The 25,733-nt window shown below is 51.3% G+C and overlaps 1 protein-coding gene across 2 annotated transcripts in view; it reads left to right on the top strand.

Annotated features, from left to right (window-relative positions):
- Positions 1–25,318, top strand: part of SRPK3 (SRSF protein kinase 3) — a 30,215-nt gene extending 4,897 nt beyond the window's left edge. For both annotated transcript variants that reach the window (XM_077329629.1, XM_077329630.1), the window contains 12 exons: positions 2,784–2,871; positions 3,416–3,503; positions 5,519–5,625; positions 8,924–9,089; positions 10,637–10,662; positions 14,531–14,684; positions 16,091–16,363; positions 18,237–18,334; positions 19,270–19,377; positions 20,113–20,182; positions 21,261–21,353; positions 22,750–25,318. In XM_077329629.1, the coding sequence (XP_077185744.1) occupies positions 2,784–2,871; positions 3,416–3,503; positions 5,519–5,625; positions 8,924–9,089; positions 10,637–10,662; positions 14,531–14,684; positions 16,091–16,363; positions 18,237–18,334; positions 19,270–19,377; positions 20,113–20,182; positions 21,261–21,353; positions 22,750–22,934 (1,456 nt within the window). In that variant the 3' untranslated portion in view covers positions 22,935–25,318. The remainder of the gene's footprint in view (positions 1–2,783; positions 2,872–3,415; positions 3,504–5,518; positions 5,626–8,923; positions 9,090–10,636; positions 10,663–14,530; positions 14,685–16,090; positions 16,364–18,236; positions 18,335–19,269; positions 19,378–20,112; positions 20,183–21,260; positions 21,354–22,749) is intronic.
- The last annotated feature ends 415 nt before the right edge of the window (positions 25,319–25,733 follow it).

The raw sequence follows: 25,733 nt of genomic DNA, 5'->3' as shown, positions 1-25,733 counted from the left end.
CTGGCTGGCCTCGAGCCAGTCACGCTCTCTCAGCGTGGCCTACCTCGCAGGGTTGTTGTGAAGATAAACAAGAGGAGGGAAGGGTGCAGTAGGTCTCTGTTGGGAAGAAAGGCGGGGAAGACACGTGCAGGAGGATGGAAGGCTGAGAAGAATCTAGGACCTGGGTTCAGATTTCCTGTTGGATGTGACATTCACAGGGCAACCTTGGGCTGGTCTGCTTCCTGTCAGTCTACCTCACCAGGTTGTTGCAAATGGAGGAGAGAGGGGCTGTGTGTGCGTCTGAGCTTTTGGGAGGAAGGGTGGAATAAAACTGTGTGTATCGCTAAATGCCCGACCTGAATAACCCGAGCTAGTCCTATGGTGTCCGATCTTCGGTCAGCATTGCTTAGTCCTTGGATGGGAGACCTCCAAGGAAGTGCAGGGTTGCAGTGGATGAGCGATAGGGTTGTGAGTGTCCTGCACAGTGCAGAGGGTTGGACTAGATGACCCAGGAGGTCCCTTCCAACTCTATTATTCTATGAAAGGCACAAGGAGCAGACAACTTACACAGGAAGGTGCTTGAGGGGGGGAGGAGGAGGAGGAGGAGGAGGAGGAGGAGGAAGAGAAGTGGTAAACACAGGAAGTAGGTTTTGTACCATTTTTTGCTGAGATCATACCTATTTGTTTTGTTCTCTCGTTCCCCGTGAGCACCAGATACCTGGGTTGTTGTTTTTTTGATGGTCATTGGGGTTGTCTCGATTATTCTCCAGGTTGGCAGAATAGCTCCTTTGGTGCCCTGTGTCCACAGACCAGTGGTTCAGGCATAAGGAGGGGAAAAATTGGAGCCAGAGGTGTATGGGGGGGGGGGGAAGAGCCAACAACTCCCTGCTGACTCTTGACAACTCCGTAGCGCTTTCAAAGCCAGGGATGCTCAGAGGTGGCTTTGCTCTGCCTGCCTCTGCGTAGCCACCCTGTCCTTCCTTGGTGATCTCCCATTCTAACGCTAACCAGGACCGACCTTGCTCAGCTCCTGAGATCGGATGCTATTGGGCCATGCAACAGCTAGCTAGTTTATTATTAGACATATTTATAAAATGTGCTTGGGAAGACTCTTGCGAGCCCCTTGGACTGCAAGGCGAACAAACCGGCCAGTCCTAGAGGAGATCAGCCCTGACTGCTCCTTAGAAGGCCAGATCCTGAAGATGAAACTCAAACACTTTGGCCGCCTCATGAGAAGGAAGGACTCCCTGGAGAAGAGCCTAATGCTGGGAGCGATCGAGGGCAAAAGAAGAAGGGGACGACAGAGAACGAGGTGGCTGGATGGAGTCACTGAAGCAGTCGGGGCAAACTTAAATGGACTCCGGGGAATGGTAGAGGACAGGAAGGCCTGGAGGATCATTGTCCAGGGGGTCGCGATGGGTCGGACACGACTTCGCAATGAACAACAACATGAAATGTACATGTTGCCTCTCGGGGAAGAGAGAGAGACTGACTTGCAGAGGGAAAGAGGAACATGGGGATCCAGAACGGAATTTTGCAGGATGTTCTCCAGCCGTTATAGGAGCAAACTTGGTCTTTCTCATCCACGTTCCACCCAAGACTGACCCTGTCAAGGCAGGAGACGTTCAGAGGTGGTCGGCCTTTGCCTGCCTCTGTGTAGCAACCTTGAGCTTCCTCAGTGGCCTCCCACCCAAGTAGCAACCAGGGCTGACCCTGCTTGGCTTCTAAGATCTGACAAATTGGGCTATCCAGAGCTAGCCGAGTCATGTGCAGGAATCCAGCCTTTCGTTCACTGGAAATACTCACACCTCCACACCCCTGTCTTGCGTTCTCACTAGCGAGGGCCGGAGTCCCTGCTTTTATTAAGAATACAAACAGTAGTAGAGAAGTCCGACTGGCCCGGACCTGCAGGGAACGGGGAAAACAAAAGGCAGATCAACCGTCGGCCTTTGTTCTTGGATTTTGAACAGGCCCTCAAGGATCCCTGCCCGTAGCCGCGGAAGTGGCTAATTTCCCAGTGCAAGTTATTAAAGATGCAATTCTGTTTTACGGCTTTTAATTTGAATCTCGGGTTTGTAGCAAGTGATTGGCAAGGCAGCTAGGGCTTGTAGGGTGGGGAGATGCCTCTCTCTCATCTCTCTCTCTCTCTCTTCTGTCTGTCATTTATTGGTCATCTAGTTTTCTGTCACCTACTTTCATCTGTTTTCTATCGTCTCTTCTACTGCCTGTCTCTATCATCTGGGTCTCTCATCTGTCTACTCCAGGAGTAGTCAAACTGCAGCCCACCAGATGTCCATGGACTACAATTCCCAGGAGCCCCTGCCAGCAAATGCTGGCAGGGGCTCCTGGGAATTGTAGTCCATGGACATCTGGAGGGCCGCAGTTTGACTACCCCTGGTCTACTCTACCATCTGTCTGCTCCATCATATCTAGTATATCTGTGTCTCTCGTCCCTCAACTGTCTGCTCTGTCATCTGTCTTTTGTACCTGCCTATCATCTCTCGTCTCTGTCACTCTATCCTCACTCTGGTCTCTTGTCTATTTTCTCCATCACCTGTCTCTATCATCTCTCTCCATCATCTGTCTTGTGTATTTCCCTCTTTGTCGTCTGTCTCTTGGCTCTCCGTCATCTTGATAACCTGTCCCTCTGTCTCTCTCTCTCTCTGTCATCTATCTTCCCTGTCGTCTCTCTCGACTGTCTCTATCATCTGTCTCTCCATCTCTCCGCTCTAGCTCTATCATCCATCCACTAACTGACTGACCAGCCACAGCTGACGATGCCCCCTCTCTTTCCCCTCCCTCAGGCGCAAACGTTTTGTGGCTCTCAAGGTGGTGAAAAGTGCCGTGCATTATACGGAGACGGCCGTGGACGAAATCAAGCTTCTGAAATGTGTGAGTTTCTCCTTCCCTTCCCCATGTCCAGGTTCAGGATCCACTTTTAGGTAGACATGTTTTAGAGCAGGGCTACCAACTTCCAGGTAGACCCAAAAGCAAACGAAACCAGTAGGCAAAAAGTGTTATCTTCTTGAGATTTATTAAATGCAGTCCTAGGTTGTTTCAATAATTTTGCAACCAGAATGGGGTCCCGGGTATTCAGTCCCGCTATCTGTTACTTCTTCAGTAGCTTCAGTTGCAGTCTTAATGTAAAGATTTAACATCACCGGTATTAATTTCACTTCTAAAGGCGCAATTGAAGAAGTGAGCCCTTTACTGAAGAGCTATTGCCAAAGTGATATGCTGTACCCTTAGAAGGGAAATTAATACCGGTGATGTTATTATCTTTATATCGGTATCCCAGTGCCTCTGTACTTGCCCTCCTCTGCCTCAAGGTTGGCAACTGGGAAAAGACATTTTGGTCTGGGGGGGCACACAGCTACCGAACCCGGGCCTGGGATATTTGGTTTCCTGATTTCTGTCCCCATCCGCGCTCTCCCAGGTGCGGGATTCGGATCCCAGCGACCCCAAGCGCGAGAACATCGTCCAGCTGATTGACGACTTCAAAATCTCGGGGATCAACGGCGTCCGTATCCTTCCGCAGGGAATCCTGCTACTCCCTCTGTTCAAGTTACACCGGAATCACTACATGGCCCCGATTCAGGCAACAAAAATGTTGATATAGGCCAGGGGTCCCCAACGTGGTGCCCGTGGAGCCAGCTGGCATCTTTCTTGGAGTTTGGGAAAACGCTTTTTGTAATTGGGCAGGGCTAGCTTGGGGGTTTTGTCCAGCAGGGCTTCTGAAGGGCTGTACAGGTGTTAAACCAGGCAGTTAAACCAGGCATCCCCCAGTCCTTTAGAATTCTGGCCCCAGATAGTGGTGGAACCAGAAAATAGCTACCTCAGGAGGCGAAACTGTAGAAGAAGCCAAAGTGCAGTGGAGAAGAGAAGCAATTAGACTTATTTATTTTATTATTTTATTTATTTTGATTTTTATGCAGCCCTTCCCTATGGCTCTGGGCGGTTTACAGGAAACCTTTTGGAACAGCTACATAGAACACTATCAATATCAATTAACAATAACAATAACATTCCAGCTAGAACAATTAGAATAGTATTTCAACAATAACTTTGACATTTCCTTGGTAGATTTGACCTCTCAGTCTGGGGGGGGGGACCTGTAGATCATAGAATCATAGAGTTGGAAGGGGCCACACAGGCCATCAAGTACAACCCCCTGCTCAACGCAGGATCAGCCCTAAGCATCCTAAAGCATCCAAGAAAAGTGTGTATCCAACCTTTGCTTGAAGACTGCCAGTGGGTTAATCGGCCCCACCAAATGCCTGGTGGAGGAGCTCCTTTTTCAAGCCTTGCAGAATTGTGGAAGTTCCGGCAGAGCCCTGATCTCTTCGGGGAGCTCATTCCACCAGGTGAGGGCCAGGACTGAATAGCCCTGGCCCTTGTTGAGGTCGGACGTGCCTCTTTAGGGCCAGGGATCCACAGCCTGCTGGAACGAAGAAAGTTAGCAGAAAAAATGGTGGCAGGGCCAACTGAGACAATGTTATTTTAATCCGCATAGCCGGTCAGATTTTTAGAAGCTCTGCTGGATCAGAAGCCCACCGAGCTACACCCACTTTCTAAAATCACCTGGTGAGCACAGAAAAGCTGCCGGGAACCTGTCCACACCATCCGTGGCCATCACACCATGGCTTAAGCCACGCCGTTCCTGTTGCGCTTGCTGGAGCTACAGGGGTCGCTTGGTCGAGCTACTCTCTTTGCACCTGTGCGAGTGTCCCCAGCTGGTTTCTGCAGAGGACTCGGTGAACCAAACAGAGAAACGGACCTATCCAGTGGCAATAGGACACGGGAACATGTCAATACAGACCGGTATCCCCATACCTATGTGAGCCTGTGGCCAGTAAAAAGGTAAAGGTAAAGGTATCCCCTGTGCAAGCACTGGGTCATGTCTGACCCTTGGGGTGATGCCCTCCAGCGTTTTCATGGCAGACTCAATACGGGGTGGTTTGCCAGTGCCTTCCCCAGTCATTACCACTTACCCCCCAGCAAGCTGGGTCCTCATTTTACCGACCTCGGAAGGATGGAAGGCTGAGTCAACCTTGAGCCGGCTGCTGGGATTGAACTCCCAGCCTCATGGGCAGAGCTTTCAGACAGCATGTCGCTGCCTTACCACTCTGCGCCACAAGAGGCTCTCCAGTATTATACTATTATTATATATAAGTTTTAAATTCTCAATACTTATAAAATTGATACATATACTGAAGACTCGGAGGACTTGTCATTGAGGAAAGAATCTCACTAAAAACGGAGATTACCTGGATTCCGTTTTGACAGAAGTCCTACAGAATAAAGAAATAAGTAAAACAACAACAACAAAAAAGACACTTTTCTTTCTTTTATGAATATATTTATCGTATTGCCATTGGATAGGTCTGTTTCTCTCTGTTTGGTTTAATTATTAGACCGTCCTTCTTATACTCTTGTATGAGGACTCGGTGGACGCCATACCACACAAGGGACTGGGGGGTTTGGCTTTGTTCTGTCTGGTTTGGGGGCCCGGCCTCTCCTTGACTCTCCTTCCGGCCAGACGTCTGCATGGTGCTTGAGGTCTTGGGGCACCAGCTGCTGAAATGGATCATCAAATCCAACTACCAAGGGCTTCCAATCCCCTGCGTCAAGAGCATCCTACGCCAGGTAAAGGTGGAGGTGACAGGGGTGGGCTTGTGGGAGTGGATACGGGCAGCTAGGAGCCTTCTGTCCCTCCCGACGCCGCTCAGATTAAAGGGTTCTTTCTCACATGGTAAATAACACAGTTTCAGTGTTCTTTGCAATGGGATTTCTCTGTGCGAAAGGGCAAAACCCACTCACAAACGTTCGCCAAAATGAATTGGAACCGCATTATTGAGCATGCATGAAACCGCTTTAAGTTGTAATATTTCCTTCTATGTTGTTATAAGTCTAGGTTGGGAAATACCTGGGAAATGGGGGGGGGGAAGCCTGGGGATGGAGGGGTTTTTTTTTTGGGGGGGGGACCTCAGCCAGGGCATAAAGCCACTTTCTCCAAAGGAATTTATATCGACCTCCTGGAGGTCAGTTCTAATTCCAGGAGACCTCCAGGGCCTGCCTGGAGGTTGGCAACCCTAGTTTGCCTCTTTGTTAGTAGAAGAAGAAGAAGAGTTGGTTCTTATATGCCGCTTTTCCCTACCCAAAGGAGTCTCAAAGAGGCTTACAGTCGCCTTCCCATTCCTCTCCCCACAACAGACACCCTGTGGGGTAGGTGAGGCTGAGAGAGCCCTGAGATTCCTGCTCCGTCAGAACAGTTTTATCAGTTCTGTGGCGAGCCCAAGAATCGAACCCAGCATGCCAGATTAGAAGTCCGCACTCCTAACCACTACACCAAACCGGCTAGTAGTAGAACATGCTGTAGAATCTTCCTTAGGCTATATTTCAGAATCTAGGGGAGGGAGAATATCCCTGCAGGTAAAGGGACACTTCTAAACGTACAGCTAGAACACTAAAGGTACAGCCTGAAACACTACTCTTCTATTGTTGGGGAGTTGTTTGACAATGAAAATAATTCACTTACCTGCCGGCATTTTGGGAAGGTGTTGTTTCAGAGAACGTGCTTTTTTCTCTGCACGCCCAGAACTGGCTCTTACTTTGGAAGAACCAGGTCGGGGAGGCATTACCTGCCCTGAACCCTTGGGCTTCAGTCAGCTAAGAATTTAAATAAATATCTTGAGTCATAGCGGGTGACTTATTCTCCCTTCTGAGTCTACCAGACCCACGTTGGCTAAAAACATGCCTATTTTTTGTCCCGCTTGTTTGGATTACCAGTCAGGGATTCCAGAACATGACTCCAAAACTGGGAGTCGGGTTCTGTGCAGAAACATAAAAGCAAACTTTTTCATTGTCGCAATTCCCTGAGGCTGGTCAGAATTTTCTCCTCCATGGGTTGGAAAACACAAAACCTAGCGGGAATCTTCCTACCGGTCCGAAATTCGTATGGGAGGGTACCGAGTCCTCATGGCCCCCTTTCCAACCAAGGTTGAAGAAGCACCCATAGATAAATAAATCTTTCTGTCGATAGCCCCGAACGCTCAAGGCGAGTAACAGCATGAATCAACAATCGGTCAAAATACAGAATCATAATACATCCCACAAAACATTAAAACAGGAGCCCCAACTGGTTTAGGTTGGCGCAGGGCGGGGGACTGTGTCAGATCTTTAGAGCAGGGGTAGTCAAACTGCGGCCCTCCAGATGTCCATGGACTACAATTCCCATGAGCCCCTGGCAGGGGCTCATGGGAATTGTAGTCCATGGACATCTGGAGGGCCGCAGTTTGACTACCCCTGCTTTAGAGGGTGGATCTCTTGCATAACCATATTCCTGACTACAGAAAACAGCCCTGTGTAAGGGAGAGCTACGCTCCGAACATGGCTGTCTTGAGTTCTTTTTCTTTTTTACGCCCTCCCTGGAAGGGAGACCGAAGCAGGCCTGGACTCTAGCTTCTCAGGCAGCATGGGTCATAATGCCAAGCAGGGGTGGTGGTGCCCATGCGCATGTATGACTGCATCTCTTTTCCTGAGGGCTGAATCACTTCTGAGGTGCCATCCACAGAGCAGGAAATTGTCAGAGGCTATTTTTTGTTGCTTATTCATACTGCCGAGGAGTTCCCCCAGGGCCGAAAGCGCAGGCAGGCCTTGAGAGACACCGATGGCATTAGACTTCTAATCTGACGAGCTGGGTTTGATTCTGCGCTCCCCCACAGGCAGCCAGCTGGGTGACCCTGGGCTAGTCACAGCACTGATGAAGCTGTTCTGACCAAGCAGGAATCTCAGGGCTCTCTCAGCCTCTCCCACCTCACAGGGTGTCTGTTGTGGGGAGAGGAAAGGGAAGGTGATTGTGAACCACTTTGAGACTCCTTTGGGGAGAGAAAAGCGGCATATAAGAACCAACTCTTCTTCTTCAGTAATATCAGGGCTTTCTCAGCCTCGCCCACCTCACAGTGTGTCTGTTGTGGGGAGAGGAAGGGAAGGCGATGGGAAGCCGCTTTAGGGACTCCTTCAGGCAGTGAAAACCAGAGTATAAATACCTCCTTCAGGTGTGCATAAGCATACAGAAATTGCAATATACATTAGCTCCAGATATATATTAAGGATTGTCAAATAACAAAAAGAACACAGAGGGAATTGCTAAAAAGGAAGGGAAGAAAAGAGAAGTATCTGTGATAAATCCTAGCACATAACAATTAAAACTGTTTTGTATATAGGACATACAAACGGGAATCGTTTTAAAATTAATTTTGAATTTGTTCTAACTTGATCATCGTACACATTGTGACCTGGGGCTCGATTGAAGTTGAAGAGGCCCCTGTATCCATCCCTGTAGGCGCTGGTTGTGTACAATTGCACTAAAGTGGTGACTTTGTGCACCTAAAAAAAATATATATATATATAAATATATATATTGAATTTAGAGTAAGCATTGACCTTTTTTTACAATTTAAATAATAATTTACAGTGATACGCTTACCTTCTTTGCGGTGCCCTGATCAGTCCATAAAGGTAAAAGGTAAAGGTATCCCCTGTGCAAGCACCGAGTCATGTCTGACCCTTGGGGTGACGCCCTCCAGCGTTTTCATGGCAGACTCAATACGGGGTGGTTTGCCAGTGCCTTCCCCAGTCATTACCCCCAGCACCAATCTGAGTACTCAAACTGAGACCTCGGAAGGATGGAAGGCTGAGTCAACCTTGAGCCGGCTGCTGGGATCGAACTCCCAGCCTCATGGGCAGACAGCTTCAGACAGCATGTCACTGCCTTACCACTCTGCACCACAAGAGGCTCTTGATGAGTCCATAGTCAGATGTAATGTGGAGCCAATCACAGAAGACACCAGTACCATGGATGGATGGATGGACGGACGGACGGACGGACGGACGGACGGACGGATGCGTTTTTGAGCCGGCCTCTCTCTTTCTCTCTCCGCAGGTACTGCAGGGCCTCGACTACCTCCACACCAAGTGCAAAATTATCCACACAGACATCAAGCCAGAGAACATTCTCTTGTGTGTGGACGAGGGTTACGTGCGGCGTCTGGCAGCTGAGGCGACTCTTTGGCAACAGGCCGGGGGCCCTCCCCCGTCCGGCTCTGCAGGTAAATGGCCCCTCCCTCTTTGTGCTCTTCAGTCCTCTTGTGCTCTTGAGTCCTGCTGGCAGGGGCTCGTGGGAATTGTAGTCCACGGACATCTGGAGAACCGGCACTTGGCCACCCCTGGCCTAAAGCACCCCTGACACGTGTTCTGACAGTGGCTCCGTTGTTCTTTCGTTACCTGTCGGGAAGCCCCATCCAGCCCCTAAACCTCCATTGCTGGCCCTTCAGGTGCAGTATGAAGTTAAAAAAAGTTCCCAGTACACACGAAAGGGGGGAAATCCAAAAATACAAGACACCTAGTGCCTTTTTGAAAATGGCGCAAAATAATCCAAGCTTCCAGGTGCTTCTGAACTCTGCAATAGATTGAATGTTGTGCAGAAAGGAGACCAGGGGGAGGAGACAGGGACACACACAATTTGGGCCAAGAGGTTATGGCCTCTTTGCATCTTATAGAATGGCCGTAGCTGGCCAGCAGCTATCGGATGGCGCCCCAGGCACGAGGGGAAAAAGAAAAACAGAATGGAAGTTTCCTGCTGGAAATAGAAAACCTGGAATCTCTCCGTGTCAGAATGACCACCAAAAAAGTGCAGAGGTTGCTTGGCAGAGGCACAGAATGGCCCACCTCCTCTGCTTCTCTCTGGCCTTTCCCTGCATGGCCTGGGGTAGTGGAATCTTGCCAGATCTTGCAGGCTAATCTAGGCCCTGGTGACTGCTTGGAGGGTAGAAGGCCATGAAAGTCCAGGTTTGCTATTTAGAGGCAGGCAGTGGCAAAACGCCTCTGTTCATTTCTTCCCGGACACTTCAGCATGGAGAGATTCCCATCTTGCCATGTCCTGCCTCTGAAGAGGCCGGCCACAGTGACTGGCTAAATGTCAGGGGCTAAAACTGCCAAGAGCCTCTTGTGGCGCAGAGTGGTAAGGCAGCTGCCTGAAAGCTTTGCCCATGAGGTTGGGAGTTCGATCCCAGCAGCCGGCTCAAGGTTGACTCAGCCTTCCATCCTTCCGAGGTCGGTAAAATGAGTACCCAGCTTGCTGGGGGGTAAACGGTCATGACTGGGGAAGGCACTGGCAAACCACCCCGTATTGAGTCTGCCATGAAAACGCTAGAGGGCATCACCCCAAGGGTCAGACATGACTCGGTGCTTGCACAGGGGATACCTTTACCTTTACCTTTAAAACCGCCACGCAGCCCGGAAAGCCCTGAACAACCCGTTGACGCCAGCCGTGAATGCCTTTGACAATTCCATAAAGTGCTTGTTGCACCTTCAATCCCACACTAGCCGGAGTCCCAGGGGCACAGCTGGGATGTGGGCCCGGATCCTGCCTTCTTTCCCTGGCCAGTGAAATGCAGACATTGGCCTTTTATTTGCAGAGCCCATTTGTCCCTGGGAGACTGGACTTCCCAGGTCCTCTCCTTCCTTTGCTGCAGGTGGTTCTCGATTACTGGGTAGGATTTCCTGGCGGTCTTGATTCCGGGAATCATTTTTTGTCTCTTTCTCTCTCCCCTTCCCCCTTCTCTCCTTCTCTCCCCCGGGCACCTCTTCCCCCCAGTCAGCTCTGCACCCCAGGAGATCATGGTAAGTCCTTTGAGGGGTGGGGGGGTGGGGGAGCAACAATTTAGGAGAGAGAGAGAAGTTTTGCATGGCCCGTTTCTGAGCTCGTTCGCCTCTCCGAAGCTGCCTAGAGCATCCCATGAAGCACCCCAATGTGTGTGTGTGTGTGTGTGTGTGTGTGTGTGTGTGTGAGGGGGCTACAGCATGCACTAAATCTGGGTTCCCCCACCATGGTGGCTGCCAGACATTTTTGGAAAACGGGTGGGGCTCTCACCCAGCACAGCCATTGAGGATCGGATGGGTGATACAGATTAAAATAACTTGTTTAGATGGCAGTCTGGGTTACACAATGGCCCAAACTCAGGGGCCATCGGGAGGTCCACCAGCAAGGCCAGAACTCCAGAAGCCCTCCCAGCACCAAGGAGACAGAGCATCCCTGCCCCAGACAGAAGAACAGAAGAGAAGCCATGTTGGATCAGGCCAGTGGCCCCTCCAGTCCAACGTTCAGTGACCAAAACACAGGGGCCATCAGGAGGTCCACCAGCAGGGACAGAACTGCAGAAGCCCTCCCCTCCTTGTCCCTCAAGCACCCAAGGACACAGAGCATCACTGCCCCAGGCAGAGCGTCCATGGAATCATAGAGTTGGAAAGGGCCATGCAGGCCATCTCAGCTAACCCCTTACTCCCTGCAGTATCGGAGCCTCGGAAGGACCTCTGCTCAGTGGAGAGAAGCAAAAAACAGGACATCAGACTAACATGAGAATGAGACCCATTGTGGCTGCGGGTGGCCTTCCTTGACTTTTCACCACAGGGAATTGGGGATGTAATAGAATCATAGAATCATAGAGTTGGAAGGGGCCAGACAGGCCATCTAGTCCAACCCCCTGCTCAACGGAGGACCAACCCTAAGCATTCTAAAGCATAGAATCCTAGAGTTGGAAGGGGCCAGACAGGCCATCTAGTCCAACCCCCTGCTCAACACAGGATCATAGAATCATAGAATCATAGAGTTGGAAGGGGCCATACAGGCCATCTAGTCCAACCCCCTGCTCAACGCAAGATCAGCCCTAAGCATCCTAAAGCATCCAAGAAAAGTGTGTATCCAACCTTTGCTTGAAGCCATGTCCACAATGAGGAACTCCCCTCTCCCATACTATTCCATTTAATCCCTTTCTTGAATGAGGCAGTGTGTCCTTCCCCCAACTGCCCTGCTAGCTGTCAGCCGTAAATCCAGGGAATCCCCAGCCCCCACCTGGAGGTTGGCATCCCTACCCCTGCACATGTCCAGCTATGAGTGTTGATTCCTGCCCGGCCCCTTCCTTGGCCAGAAGACTGTTTTTGACCGCCCCACGATTCTGCTGCCGTCTTCCTTTTCCTCTCCCGGGAGTGGGGATCCACATCCGGCTTTTGGGCTGCTCCAGCCTTTGAGCCTCGAAATCCGGTTTGCGGGTGTGCTTTCCAGGACCCAACTATTCCAGCCACACAAGGAGATGTTTTGCATGCAGGGCCACCCACAAGCGCTGGCCCAACCGCAAGCTTCCCAAGAATGCCTCACAAATTGCGAGAGGCTTTCTCTGTGCCGCATGGGTGGCTAGGAACTTGGTGGGCGTGTGGGCACCTGCGAAATTCGGCTTCCCGTCAGCGGCTGTGATGACGGCATTGTGTGGAAGCGATTCTCGCATTGCAGCCAGGTTGGGCAAAGAGGGGTGTCCTGCTGCCAGCCTCACAATGCCACAAAGAACAGGGCTGGAGTTTGCCAGGGCCTTCCGGGGGGGGAAAGCCAGATCCATGCCACAGTTTCCGTTTTGCTTGGGGCTGAGACGGAAAGAGGATTTTTAGTTTCTGTTCCGCCCTAGAACAATCCAGAGGTGACGCATCTAAATCCCAAATACAAAAGGAATACAGGGCCATTGGCTTTGCAAAATTCTTTTTCAATCATTGCATCAGAAGGGGGGCGATACTTGGTGGAGTGGTGTGGTTAAGAGCGATGGCTTTTAGCCTGATGAGCCGCGTTTGATTTCCTCCCTTGACCTGAGACCCTGGCTCAGTGGCAGAGCCTCTGCTTGGCAGGCAGGAGGTCCCAGGTTCAATCCCCGGCATCTCCAGTTAAAGGACCAGGCAGGAGGGGATGGGAAAGACCTTGGCCTGAGACCCTGGCTCAGTGGCAGAGCCTCTGCTTGGCAGGCAGGAGGTCCCAGGTTCAATCCCCGGCATCTCCAGTTAAAGGACCAGGCAGGAGGGGATGGGAAAGACCTTGGCCTGAGACCCTGGCTCAGTGGCAGAGCCTCTGCTTGGCAGGCAGGAGGTCCCAGGTTCAATCCCCGGCATCTCCAGTTAAAGGACCAGGCAGGAGGGGATGGGAAAGACCTTGGCCTGAGACCCTGGCTCAGTGGCAGAGCCTCTGCTTGGCAGGCAGGAGGTCCCAGGTTCAATCCCCGGCATCTCCAGTTAGAAGGACCAGGCAGGAGGGGATGGGAAAGACCTTGGCCTGAGACCCTGGCTCAGTGGCAGAGCCTCTGCTTGGCAGGCAGACGGTCCCAGGTTCAATCCCTGGCATCTCGAGTTAAAAGGACCAGGCAGGAGGGGATGGGAAAGGCCTTGGCCTGAGACCCTGGCTCAGTGGAAGAGCCTCTGCTTGGCAGGCAGACGGTCCCAGGTTCAATCCCTGGCATCTCAAGTTAAAAGGACCAGGCAGGAGGGGATGGGAAAGGCCTTGGCCTGAGACCCTGGCTCAGTGGCAGAGCCTCTGCTTGGCAGGCAGACGGTCCCAGGTTCAATCCCCGGCATCTCCAGTTAAAAGGACCAGGCAGGAGGGGATGGGAAAGACCTTGACCTGAGACCCTGGCTCAGTGGCAGAGCCTCTGCTTGGCAGGCAGAAGGTCCCAGGTTCAATCCCCGGCATCTCCAGTTAGAAGGACCAGGCAGGAGGGGATGGGAAAGATCTTAGTTAATCAGTGTTTAGTTCTTAGTTTCAGGGGGGTTTATTGGGGGGGGGATAGAGCAGGGAAGGCCCAACTGTGACACTCCAGAAGTCCATGGACTGCATATCCCATGAGCCCTTGCCAGCACTGGCAGGGACTCATGGGAATTGTAGTCCATGGACATCTCAAGATCCAGAGTTGGGCCATCCCTGATGTAGAGAGAGCGCCTAGTCTATGTATAACCAATTTGGATTGGGTCCAAGGCCTCAGACGGTCCCCCTCTAAAGCAGCTATTTTATCCAGGGGAACTGATCCCTGTCGTCTGGAGATCGGTTGTAATTTGGGGAGATCTCCAGCCCCCCACCTAGAGGTTGGCGGCCCTGAGCCCCAAGTCTTTCCTTGGCTTTCTTCTGCACTTGAGCCAACTTTGGACTCTCTTTACGTTGTTGGCAAATGTTGAAAATGTGGCTCCATCCCAGTTACGACATTTCTGTTGTGTTTTCCTTGTGCCTTGTACAAGACCTCTGTTCAAGCCCATCCCTGCTTTTCTTGGTGGGAGGTGTTGCTAACTGCGGTCTTGTTCTCGCCGAGCTGCCAGGTCACGGTCAGGACTGTACCACCTCAGACTACAAGTGAATGCTCCTGAAGACCAAAGCAAAACTCCCTGTGCGTTAAAAAATCTAGCCTGCCAGGGACAAGGCATGTCTCCAGGCCCCAACTGGAGCTTGGGAACCCTAACCCTTTGTCATTCACCGTACCAATTTGCAGGGCCTTGCTTGTTGCTCAGATGGTTTGCCACCCTTGCTTGAACTCCCACCGTTCTCCTTTCTTGCCCATTGTGTGTTCGGAGTAACGTTCCACCTTGCTCTTCCTGGACCTCTCTGTTGCTTCTCTCTGGCTTCCAATCCCCTAATCTCCCCCCGGCATCCTGAGTGATCAGGGCTGTGACGCCGACCTTTCTCCTCTCCCAGAACGGGAAGATGTCCAAGAACAAGCGGAAGAAGCTAAAGCGGAAGCAGAAACGGCAGAGCCAGCTGCTCGCCGAACGGCTCCGGGACCTGCAGCAGCTGGAGGACTTGGCGGGCACGGGAGCAGGGGACACAAGCGAGTCCACAGTGGCTCGAGGTGAGCGTGGGGTTGGGGGAGGGAGCCCCCCCCCCCACACACACAGGTCCCCTCTCTGAGCTCTGGTTCTAGTGTCCTTCTATGCAGATTGGAAAAACATGGGCTTCCACTTCCTCCAGCTTGTATCTGTTTTCCTTTTAGGGTGCATGTTCCCCGTACGTGCTGGGTTTTCACAAACACTGGTCTCTTGAAAGTGCCTAGTTATTCCCTTTACAGCTGCCTTTCTCAGCTTTTTTACTGTTAAGAAACGCCAGAAGTGGTGCAAAGGTGCAGAATATGGTGGGGAAGCAGGGCTATGTACTCCCCCTCCTACAGCCCCTCCCCTTCCCACCCCTCCAGGCCTATTACTGGTCAATATGGGAGGGGGAAAACGGGTCAACGTGATCATATGTGGTCATATTAAGAGTTTTCCACAGGTGAGCCACACCTACCGTGTAAGTATCTAGCTCGATTCTAGTCCACAGGTGCCTTAGAGCAGGGGTAGTCAACCTGTGGTCCTCCAGATGTCCATGGACTACAATTCCCATGAGCCCCTGCCAGCAAATGCTGGCAGGGGCTCATGGGAATTGTAGTCCATGGACATCTGGAGGACCACAGGTCGACTACCCCTGCCTTAGAGACCAGCATGAACTTAGTGGTGAAAGCCTTCACAAGCCCAAGGACATCTGACAAAGGGAGTTTGGACTCTCAAAAGCTTAAACCCCAAAGGTCGTGAAGATTTCATCTCCTTTTGGAATACTGCTTTGATTCAGGATACTTTGCATTTTACCTCTTTGAATTCAAATAGAATGTTTTCTACTGCAAGTCCCTTCTGTCTTTGTTTTGTGCTGTTGTATTCTTGCTTCTCCCATCATGCACCACTGGATCCAGAATATACATCCGCAATTTAGGGGTGGGGGAGGGTAAAACGGACCAAACTGTGCCAGTCCACGGGTAGGGCCGTAGCACTTTTTGAATGCCGTTTTAACCCCCTCCCGCAAACTGGCCAGAATATTCTAGCCTGGCCTTTTGCCCACTGTTTTAGTTTTTATAATGGGCCAAATGTTTTCAGAATGATTTTAACTTCAGGGGCCCTTCCAAAGTGACACAGCCCTCCCTGTAGTTCGAAGCGGTACAGTCTCGGCTTCCAAAGTACCCGTTACCTGAAGTGGTACAGCCCCTGTTGCCCCCTCAACATTCCGCGATCTACGCGTGAACGTTCTGGTGTCCCTCTTCTTGCCCGGACTAGGAGACTCTACAGCAGGGGTAGTCAAACTGCGGCCCTCCAGAGGTCCATGGACTACAATTCCCAGGAGCCCCTGCCAGCGAATGCTGGCAGGGGCTCCTGGGAATTGTAGTCCATGGACCTCTGGAGGGCCGCAGTTTGACTACCCCTGCACTACAGGGATCTCTCTTCTTTTCTGCAGACCTCAACGACTGCGCCCCCGTCCCTGAGGCAGGAGGAGCCGAGCCTTCCGGGGGCTCCTTGGCCTGCAGCCCCCAGAGCCTGACCTCGTCCTCCGGCTTCCACACGCACAATGCCTACGACAGCTGCAACGGGCACTCCCCGCCGGGCGGTGCCAGCCGCCACTTCAGCCCCGATTCAGCCACGTCGGGTTTCTCAGGATCCATCTTCTCCAGCTCAGCCATGTCGGGCATTTCGAACCAGCGGGAGCGTGGAGGGCTGCTCTCCCCCAGCAGTGAGTATCTGCCTCTGCAGCCAGAAGGCAACGGGGCAGAGGGGAGCCTAATGGAGATCCCACATCCGGCCCATTGTCCATCAACTGCAGTGGTTGCCAGTTGAATTCTGGGTCAGACTAAAGGTCCTGGTAATTACCTTCAAGGCCATGAGCGGTCAGGGCCCAGTGTACCTGAGGGACCGCCTCCCTGCCTACGCCCCCAAAAGAGCCCTGCGCTCCACTGCTACCAACCAGCTAAAGGTCCCTGGCCGTAAAGAAGTCCGCCTGGTCTCAACCAGGGCCAGAGCATTCTCCGTCCTGGCCCCCACCTGGTGGAACGAGCTCCCGGAGGAGATCAGGGCCCTGACGGAGCTTAAACAGTTCCGCAGGGCCTGCAAGGAGGAGCTCCTCCGCCAGGCATTCGGTTGAGACCAGATATATATAACCAACAGCGACCAAAGGGCCCCTGCTCCCTGCCCCCCCTCCTCAGAACACCACCTATACACTCTGGACCTGTTTGTATGTTGCAGCGTTGTATTGTTTATTGGTTATACAAATGTTTTATAAGACTGTTCCATATATTGTTCTTGTGTTATTATGCAAACCGCCCTGGGGCCCCGGGGAGGGCGATATATAAATATAATAATAAAATAAATAAATAAATAAACCTTTCAGTGCAGAGAAAAGTCCTTCCCTTCTGTCCTGAGGCATGCCGTTGGCATCTCCCCTTTGGGGGCATCCCTGTCAGTCAGGAGGAGCAACCAAGCGAACCATTTGGCCGGGACGCAGCAGAATCCCCTGCCCCACCTGGGACTGGTTGGGAAGAGTCTAGGGCCGAGCTGTAGCCCCCCTCCCCTCTCTCTGAGTGCTCTGTGTTCAAAGCTCGGACTTTGATTTCTTGATTTGGTTCTGGGCCACAATCGGGCTCTTAATTGTCTTCGTGGATAATTTACTGCATTTTTTAAAATTACCTGAAAATTACAAGCTGTTCACTCCCTTAAGAGAAAGCTGACCTATGTCGCAGGCACAAGTCAGAAATAGCCGGAACAGTCCTGGTGCTTGAACTAAAGCGTCCAGACATGCAAAAGAGTGAAGCCCCAAATATTCATCTTACAGTATCAGACCTGTTTGGCTTTCCGTTCCAGAGACAGCTTCCTCAAGGGTTGAAATTCCAAGTCTTCTCAATGGAGTGATACAGTCCAAGTTGTATTCCCTGCTGGTTTAATCAATCTAGTAACTCCATTCCATGCTGATATCACTCGCAGAGTTGTGGCACCTTCCCAGGCCCGCTGGAGAGCACCCCTCCCATCTGCCATCTCTGCTTCCATTTCAAAGGCTCACCCTGTTCTCACTCTCTTATCTCAAAGTTTGTTCTCACTGGCCACTCAGTCTAAATACCAGATGGCTGCCTTGGCTGTTTTTGGCACCTTGTAGATCAAAAGGAACTGTATTGCTCTTTCTGTGTGAATCAGTGTTCCCGCCAAATGCTGCCCCTATGCCCCCCCTCGCCTAGTTCAGGTATATATGCTTTGCAACCCCCTTGGCCCTGCGTCTCTGTCAAGACTCCTGTCAAAATTCTGACGAAGAGTGCTTGCACTCGAAAGCTCACGCCCTGAATAAATCTTTGTTGGCCTTAAAGGTGCTCCTGGACTCTGATTTTAAGATTCCTGCCTAAGAGCTTATGCAATGAGCAGATCCTTGTCCTGATTCTCCAAAATAAAGACTTTTACTTAAAGCTTCACCCTGAAGCCCAAGAGTGATCTGTGGTGTGAGTCCGCAGGGTCTCAACTGCTTGGTTCCTGACATGGGCACGGGACAGAAGCTTAGATGGGCAATCCTCGGGCTTTGCAAAAAGCACCTCCCCACGCCCACCCACGCCCCTTTTCTTTTTCAGCCTTCGGAACTTCCGGATTCCTGGTGAACCCCTTAGATCCCCAAAACGCGGACAAGATCCAAGTGAAGATAGCAGACCTGGGCAACGCCTGCTGGGTGGTAAGTGGTGTTGGGACAGGTGCTCCTCGTCCCAGGACTGGCTGAGTGGGGGCAGAGGGGTCACGGGAAAGGCTCCCAGAGAGACGGTAGATCGCCAAGAGCTGGATGCATTAATGAGGAGGACATTCCCAGGCTCCATCCCTGCCACAAATTTGAAGAAGAAGAAGAAGAGTTGGTTCTTATATGCCGCTTTTCCCTACCCGAAGGAGGCTCAAAGCGGCTTACAGTCGCCTTCCCTTTCCTCTCCCCACAACAGACACCCTGTGGGGTGGGTGAGGCTGAGAGAGCCCTGATATTACTGAAGAAGAAGAAGAGCTGGTTCTTATATGCCGCTTTTCTCTCTCCGAAGGAGGCTCAAAGCGGCTTACAGTCGCCTTCCCTTTCCTCTCCCCACAACACACACCCTGTGAGGTGGGTGAGGCTGAGAGAGCCCAGAGATTACTGAAGAAGAAGAGTTGGTTCTTATATGCTGCTTTTCTCTACCCGAAGGAGTCTCAAAGGGGCTCACAGTCGCCTTCCCTTTCCTCTCCCCACAACAGACACCCTGTGAGGGAGGAGAGGCTGAGAGCTCTGATATCACTTCCGGATCAGAACAGCTTTATCAGGGTTGTGGCGAGCCCAAGGTCACCCAGCTGGTTGCATGTGGGGGAGCCCAGAATCGAACCCGGCTCGCCAGATTAGAAGTCCGCACTCCTAACCACGACACCAAACTGGCTCTCTTTGGTTCCTCTTTGAGGAGACAGGATGGCGTAGGGTTTCCCAAGGCATAATTAAGAGGGCATTTGAGAGGGCTGGCTCGACAAGGGGCGTACAGTTATGGAGAAGGGGGGGGGGGCTGTTCTATGTTGTTGTTTTTTTGCGGGGGAGGCTACACACACTTGTGAATCCGACTGTGTATCCGAGCGGGGTTTCACTTTGTTCCTGCCTCCTTGCAGCACAAGCATTTCACGGAGGACATTCAGACCCGCCAGTACCGGGCGCTGGAGGTTCTCATCGGTGCTGTTTACAACACCCCTGCAGATATCTGGAGCACGGCATGCATGGTACGTCTGCAGGGCAGCTTCCCCGACTCCTCTCCCGCCCTCTGCCATGTGCAGCAATGCTGAATGCAGTAAAAATAATCCAACAAACAACGAAATCACCTTTAAAAGCAACGTCATTTGTGCTGTCGTTTTGTAATTCTACAGCAGGAGTGGCCAAGGTGGCTCTCCAGAGTTCCATGGACTACAATTCCCATGAGCCCCTGCAGGAGTCCATGGAACTCTGGAGAGCCACCGTTTGGCCTCCCCTGTTCTAACATCAAGTACTTTTCCTTCTAGCAGTTTGTTGAATCACTTCACAGTCCTTTCATTAGTGTGTTTAAAAATCTCCAAAGATGGAGAACCCACCACCTCCCGAGGAAGCCTGTTCCACTGAGGAACCGCTCTGACTGTCAGGAACTTCTTCCGGATGTTTAGATGGAATTTAGAATCATAGAATCATAGAGTTGGAAGGGACCGCGTGGGTCATCTAGTCCAACCCCCTGCACTGTGCAGGACACTCACAGTCCTATTGCTCTTCCACTGTCACCTGCCACCCCCTTGAGCCTTCACAGAATCAGCCTCTCTGTCAGATGGCTCTCCAGCCTCTGTTTAAAAAATCTCCAAAGATGGAGAACCCACCACCTCCCGAGGAAGCCTGTTCCACTGAGGAACCGCTCTGACTGGCAGGAACTTCTTCCGGAGGTTGAGACGGAATTTTGCATTAAGAAAACTCTGCTTCCTTCTTTCTCTTGGCAGGCCTTCGAGCTGGCAACGGGCGATTATCTCTTTGAACCACACTCGGGCGAGGATTATACCCGGGACGAAGGTAGGCCTCTCTGCCTGGGTCACCCCTTGCTGAGTGGGTGGAGTTGAGGGGTGGGTTAACAGAAGGGTTGGGCTTCATCTTTTTATCCCCAGTGGTGGTGGGCAGAATTGAGGCCTATCTATGTATATTTAATTGAACATTTTTCAACAATAAAAAGAAGAGGCTGCTTAAATATAATGCCATGCCGTAGAAGAAGAATCTCCCAGTCACTTAGGCAGGTAATTAAGCCATAAAAAGATGAATAAAAGATAAAGCAGAAAGATTCGTCAAGTTTTTATATCGGGGGGAGAAAAAGCAAATACATTAGCAAACAAATACTATAAAGATTAAAACAAAAAATATTTTTTCATCTCTAACAATCTTTCTCTCATCATCCAAGTCAATCTAGGGGAAAAATTATTTCTCTTAATCTAGAAACCCAACAAATAACAATTAATAAATAGTCCTGAGATTAAAACAAAAAGAATCTTTTTTCTCCTCTAACAATCTTTCTCTCATCGTCCAAGTCAGTCTAGGGAAAAGAAGATTTCTTCTCTTAATCTAGAAACCCAACAAATAACAATTAATAAATAGTCCTGAGATTAAAACAAAAAGAATCTTTTTTCTCCTCTAACAATCTTTCTCTCATCGTCCAAGTCAGTCTAGGGAAAAGAAGATTTCTTCTCTTAATCTAGAAACCCAACAAATAACAATTAATAAATAGTCCTGAGATTAAAACAAAAAGAATCTTTTTTCTCCTCTAACAATCTTTCTCTCATCGTCCAAGTCAGTCTAGGGAAAAGAAGATTTCTTCTCTTAATCTAGAAACCCAACAAATAACAATTAATAAATAGTCCTGAGATTAAAACAAAAAAAAATCTTTTTTCTTCTCTAGCAATCTTTCTCTCATCGTCCAAGTCAGTCTAGGGAAAAGAAGATTTCTTCTCTTAATCTAGAATCCCAACAAATAACAATTAATAAACAGTCCTCAAAACCACAAATCATCAAATCATTTTTTCTGCCATGGGGGGGCGGGGAGGGGGGGAGGCCTTCCATGATCGCCTCAGGAGGTCTCAGGCCGTCTTCTCTTCCTTTCCAGATCACATCGCCCATATCGTCGAGCTGCTGGGCGATATCCCTCCGCACTTCGCTCTCTCCGGGCGCTATTCCCGCGAATATTTCAACCGGCGGGGTAAGTCAGGGGCCTGCATCCCCCAGCAGGACGTGGTAGCGAACCATGAGGAGGCCGAGACAGCTGGCCATGTGGTGATCTTGGTGAGGGAGCCAAGGTTTCTTGAAGGAAACATCTGGAAATGCTGGAAAGTCAAAGGCTTTGCCTCCTCAGTGCTGTTCAGTGGGAAAACGGGAAAATAAAAAAATCATAGAACCGTAGAGTTGGAAGGGGCCACACAGGCCATCTAGTCCAACCCCCTGCTCAACGCAGGATCAGCCCTAAGCATCCTAAAGCATCCAAGAAAAGTGTGTATCCAGCCTTTGCTTGAAGACTGCCAGTGAGGGGAGCTCAACAACTCCTTAGGCAGCCTATTCCACTGCTGAACTACTCCGACTGTGATTTTTTTTTCCTGATATCTAGCCTATATCGTTGTACTTGTAGTTTAAACCCATTACTGCGTGTCCTCTCCTCTGCAGCCAACAGGAACAGCATCCTGCCCTCCTCTAAGTGACAACCTTTCAAATACTTAAAGAGGGCTATCATGTCCCCTCTCAACCTTATTTTCTCCAGGCTGAACATTCCCAAGTCCCTCAACCTATCTTAGAATCACAGAATCCTAGAGTTGGAAGGGGCCACACAGGCCACCTAGTCCAACCCCCTGCCCAACGCAGGATCAGCCCTAAGCATCCTAAAGCACCCAAGAAAAGTGTGTATCCAACCTTTGCTTGAAGACTGCCAGTGAGGGGGGGCTCACCACCTCCTTAGGCAGCCTATTTCACTGCTGAACTACTCTGACTGTGAAAAATTTTTTCCTGATATCTAGCCTATATCGTTGTACTATATCGTTGTATCTAGCCTAAAATTTTGCTTCCTGAGATTCTCAGGAAGGGCCTCCCCTCACTATGCATTCTCTGAACAGATTTCTGTCCCTGAGAAATTGAAACAAAGAGCCAAGGGCCATCTATCTAGGCCAGCCCCAAGGGCCATCTAGGCCAGCCTCTTGCACGATGCAGGAAATTCACAACGATCTCCCCACCCAGCTCTACCAAGGACCCTTGCCCTACGCCCAGGGGAAGGAAATATTTTTTTTAAAAAGCACTCCAGGGTCCCTGGAACAATCTGGTTTGAAGGAAAATCCCTCCCTGACCCCAAAGTGGAAGTCTGCGTTACTCAGGCCACAAAAGGGCCTGGGTTCATCCCTGCCCTCCCTCTCACCATCAGCCTAAAACGGTCGAACGCATTTCCGCGCATGGCAAACGGGGAAGTGGTCTTGCTCAGGAGCAGCCGTGCAGATGGGTTTGGTTCGGATAATGCACGCAGTCGGGAGCGTAGAGTTCTCCTGGGCACAGAGTTACGGCGTCCTTGGGCCAGGCCCCGCCAACCCTGCCGCTTCCCTCTCCCTCTGTGTCCCTAGGAGAGCTTCGCCATATTAAGAACCTGAAGCACTGGGGCCTGTACGAGGTGCTGGTGGAGAAGTACGAGTGGCCCTTGGAGCAGGCGGCCCAGTTCACGGACTTCCTCCTGCCCATGATGGAGTACATCCCCGAAGAGCGGGCCACGGCCTCACAATGCCTGCACCACCCTTGGCTGAACTCCTAGGGCCCGGCGCGACTCCGACGGACCGCTGAAGCCGGGGGGGCTCTCCAGCGCGGACTTCCCTGCCTCAGGGCGTGGCCCCATTGCGGGAGGAGCGGGGGACGTCTCCGCTGCTTCTCCCCAAAGTGGAGGGAATCCCAGGATTGGAATCCAGAGCCCGTTCTCTGTGCCTGATTGGGGGATGGGGGTCGGACGGCCGGCTCTCCCGCTCCGGCCGTAGCTGCAGCCCAGCTGGGGAGATGATCGGCCCCGCTCTCTCCCGACAGTTTGCTTTGTTGGAGCGATCGCTAGGCACGCTCTGTCCGGGCACCGTCGAAGGACGTTGTTTGACTTTTAAAATAATCCCTGGGCTTCTTTGCCACTCCGCCCTCCCCCACCCCCCCCTTAAGGACTACGTTCTCCCTGCCTTCCCAATTCAATAGAACTGATATGCACCATTTCAGGAGGGAAGCCCCCCCAATTCCTGTACGTGTGGTTGTGATGCAGGCGGAATGTGTGAAGCGAGGCTTGGAGGAGGAACTAGAGGGCGCACCTGATTGTTCGAACGGGAGACGGGAAGTTGCAGGGTAAGCTTTTTTAGCTTGAGCGGCTGGCCTTTCTGGAGGAGCACCGCAACGGTGCGTAATGCGCTTCCAGGCTGCAGAGATGGCACGCAGAGCAAAGGAACTCGGGCAAAGCTTGTTGCAGAAGTGCAGTGATGAGATGCTGGAAGGGTTAAGGGGAGAGAGAGCAGTTGTGTTGCCCGCTGAGAAAGCAGGTGTTTTCAGCAGGGAAAGGGTCCCGGGGAGAGTCGGCTGGCCTCCATCGGGTTCCCGACGCTCCCACGCTTGCAAACTGGGTGATCAGAGGATCCTACCCAAATGCAATTGCTAAATAAGCCAGGGCAGGCATCAGGGAAACATGAAAGTTCTTCCAACACTCCGGGCATTTTGAAAACCCTGTTTTGTTTTGCCAGGATGAACGAGCCCCAGGTGAACGCCCCAGGCTCATTGTTCACGTTAACCAAGGATTAAGTTGCAAGGATTTGCCCACACCTGGGCTGTTTCAAAAACCGACTTCTTCTAAAACTCAAGCAGCAGGAGAAAAGAGCAAGATTCCAGGAGCACCTTAAAGACTGACAAAATCTGTGGCAGGGGAGGAGCTTCCGTGTTAAGTCTTTAAGGCAGGGGTGGCTAAACTGGGGCTCTCCAGATGTCTGTGGACTACAAGTCCCATGAGCCCCTGCCAGCAGGGGCTCATGGGAATTGTAGTCCACGGACATCTGGAGAGCCCCAGTTTGGCCACCCCTGCGTTAAGGTGCTGCTGGACTCTTGCTACCCATGTTAAGAATAAAAAGGGTTACTGACTGACTGAATCAAATATTTCGCCTTGGTTGTTCAGGAACCATTGCCACAAAAGGGACAGCTGGTCAGGTAGGCCTTCCAAGGACAGGACTTTTATCCCCTCTAAGTTGTTCCTTCCTTTACGGTCTTCTCTTTCACCGACTTCGTCCCCCATTTCCCTTTTCGTTTTAGGCCTTGACTCCAGCTTTCGAGAGATTACCGTTAAATATTTGGCATAATTTATTTCAATCCTTAGGCTAGTCGGGGGAAAAAGATATCGGAAGCTAGATTGTGGAGGGTGTGTGTGTGTGCGTGCGTGGTTGTGTGTGAATTGGTACAAAATTATTCTCCATCTCTGTTTGATTTTTCCCCCCCCTGCCTTTTTCTGCTGGTAGATGTTGGAACACCGCCTGAGCGCTTGCCCTCTTAAGGCACTACCCTTCCCAGCCGATTTTCTGACGTTTTTGTGGCCTTTGGGGGCTTCAAAGATGACGGAAAAGCTTGTCCAGAGGGCTTGGCTTCGATGAGCAAAGCGGGCCTGTGACGGGAGTGTTGCGGGTGGCCAAACAGAGGCGCTAAACTGACCTCCTTTGAGCCAGTTCCCTAGGAGGAGCGCATCTACACTTGGAGGAAAGGCACAGGGACAGGATACCCTTCTCAGTGTAAAGAACTAGCACATCTACGCTTCAACCCAGCGTTCCGAGCTGCACCTCCTACTGGAAGAATTAGGATTGAGCCCCAAGGGATCTAGGGCCCAGAGTGTAGGGAGGGAAAGGGGGGGGGCAGGGCTTGTGCATAAAGCTTCTACCTCTTGGGTGTATGAAACAGTCAAGAGGCCTTTCGTGAAACCAAAGTTGTCGTGCGGAAGCGGGCGTAGGGGGGCTGCCGATGGTAGTTCATGGCAGTTCTGTTCAAGAAGCCAGGGCCTGCCGGATTTCCTTTCCCCGGAGCCCATGTTTGCCAGGCTGGGGGGGACATGCGTGCCTGTGTGTGTGTTTAGAACGCCCCTGTGCTGTTTTGCAGGGGATTGGATACAACTTTTCATTAAAACGTTTGCAAAAAAGAGGAGGAAATCCTTCGGCCTCATCCTTTCGGAAAAAGGACGGGGGGGGGGGGGGAATTGGTTTACTGAAGACCACAGTATGGGAACGACGTCTCGGGATATTCCGCAGTGCCCAGAAACAATCATTCAACTCTTGTTTTGAGTTTTATTCTCCTCCTGGGAGGTGAAGAATCTCCACTTGGGGCAGGGGCCAAGGATCCAGGGGTAGAGCACCCTCTCATAGAATCATAGAGTTGGAAGGGGGCATAAAGGCCATCTAGTCCAACCCTCTGCTCAACGCAGGATCAGCCCAAAGCATCAAAGACATCAAGCTAAAGGTCTCGGGTTGAATCTCCAGTTAAAAAGACTAAGTGGGGTATGATGTGTGAGATCTCTGCCTGAGACCTGGGAGAACATGACTAACCTTGATAGACCAGT

Source organism: Paroedura picta, chromosome 3 (genome assembly GCF_049243985.1).
Source record: "Paroedura picta isolate Pp20150507F chromosome 3, Ppicta_v3.0, whole genome shotgun sequence".
Lineage (NCBI taxonomy): Eukaryota > Metazoa > Chordata > Lepidosauria > Squamata > Gekkonidae > Paroedura > Paroedura picta.
Note: the sequence above shows the minus strand (reverse complement) of the source record. Positions and strands in the feature narration are given on the sequence as shown.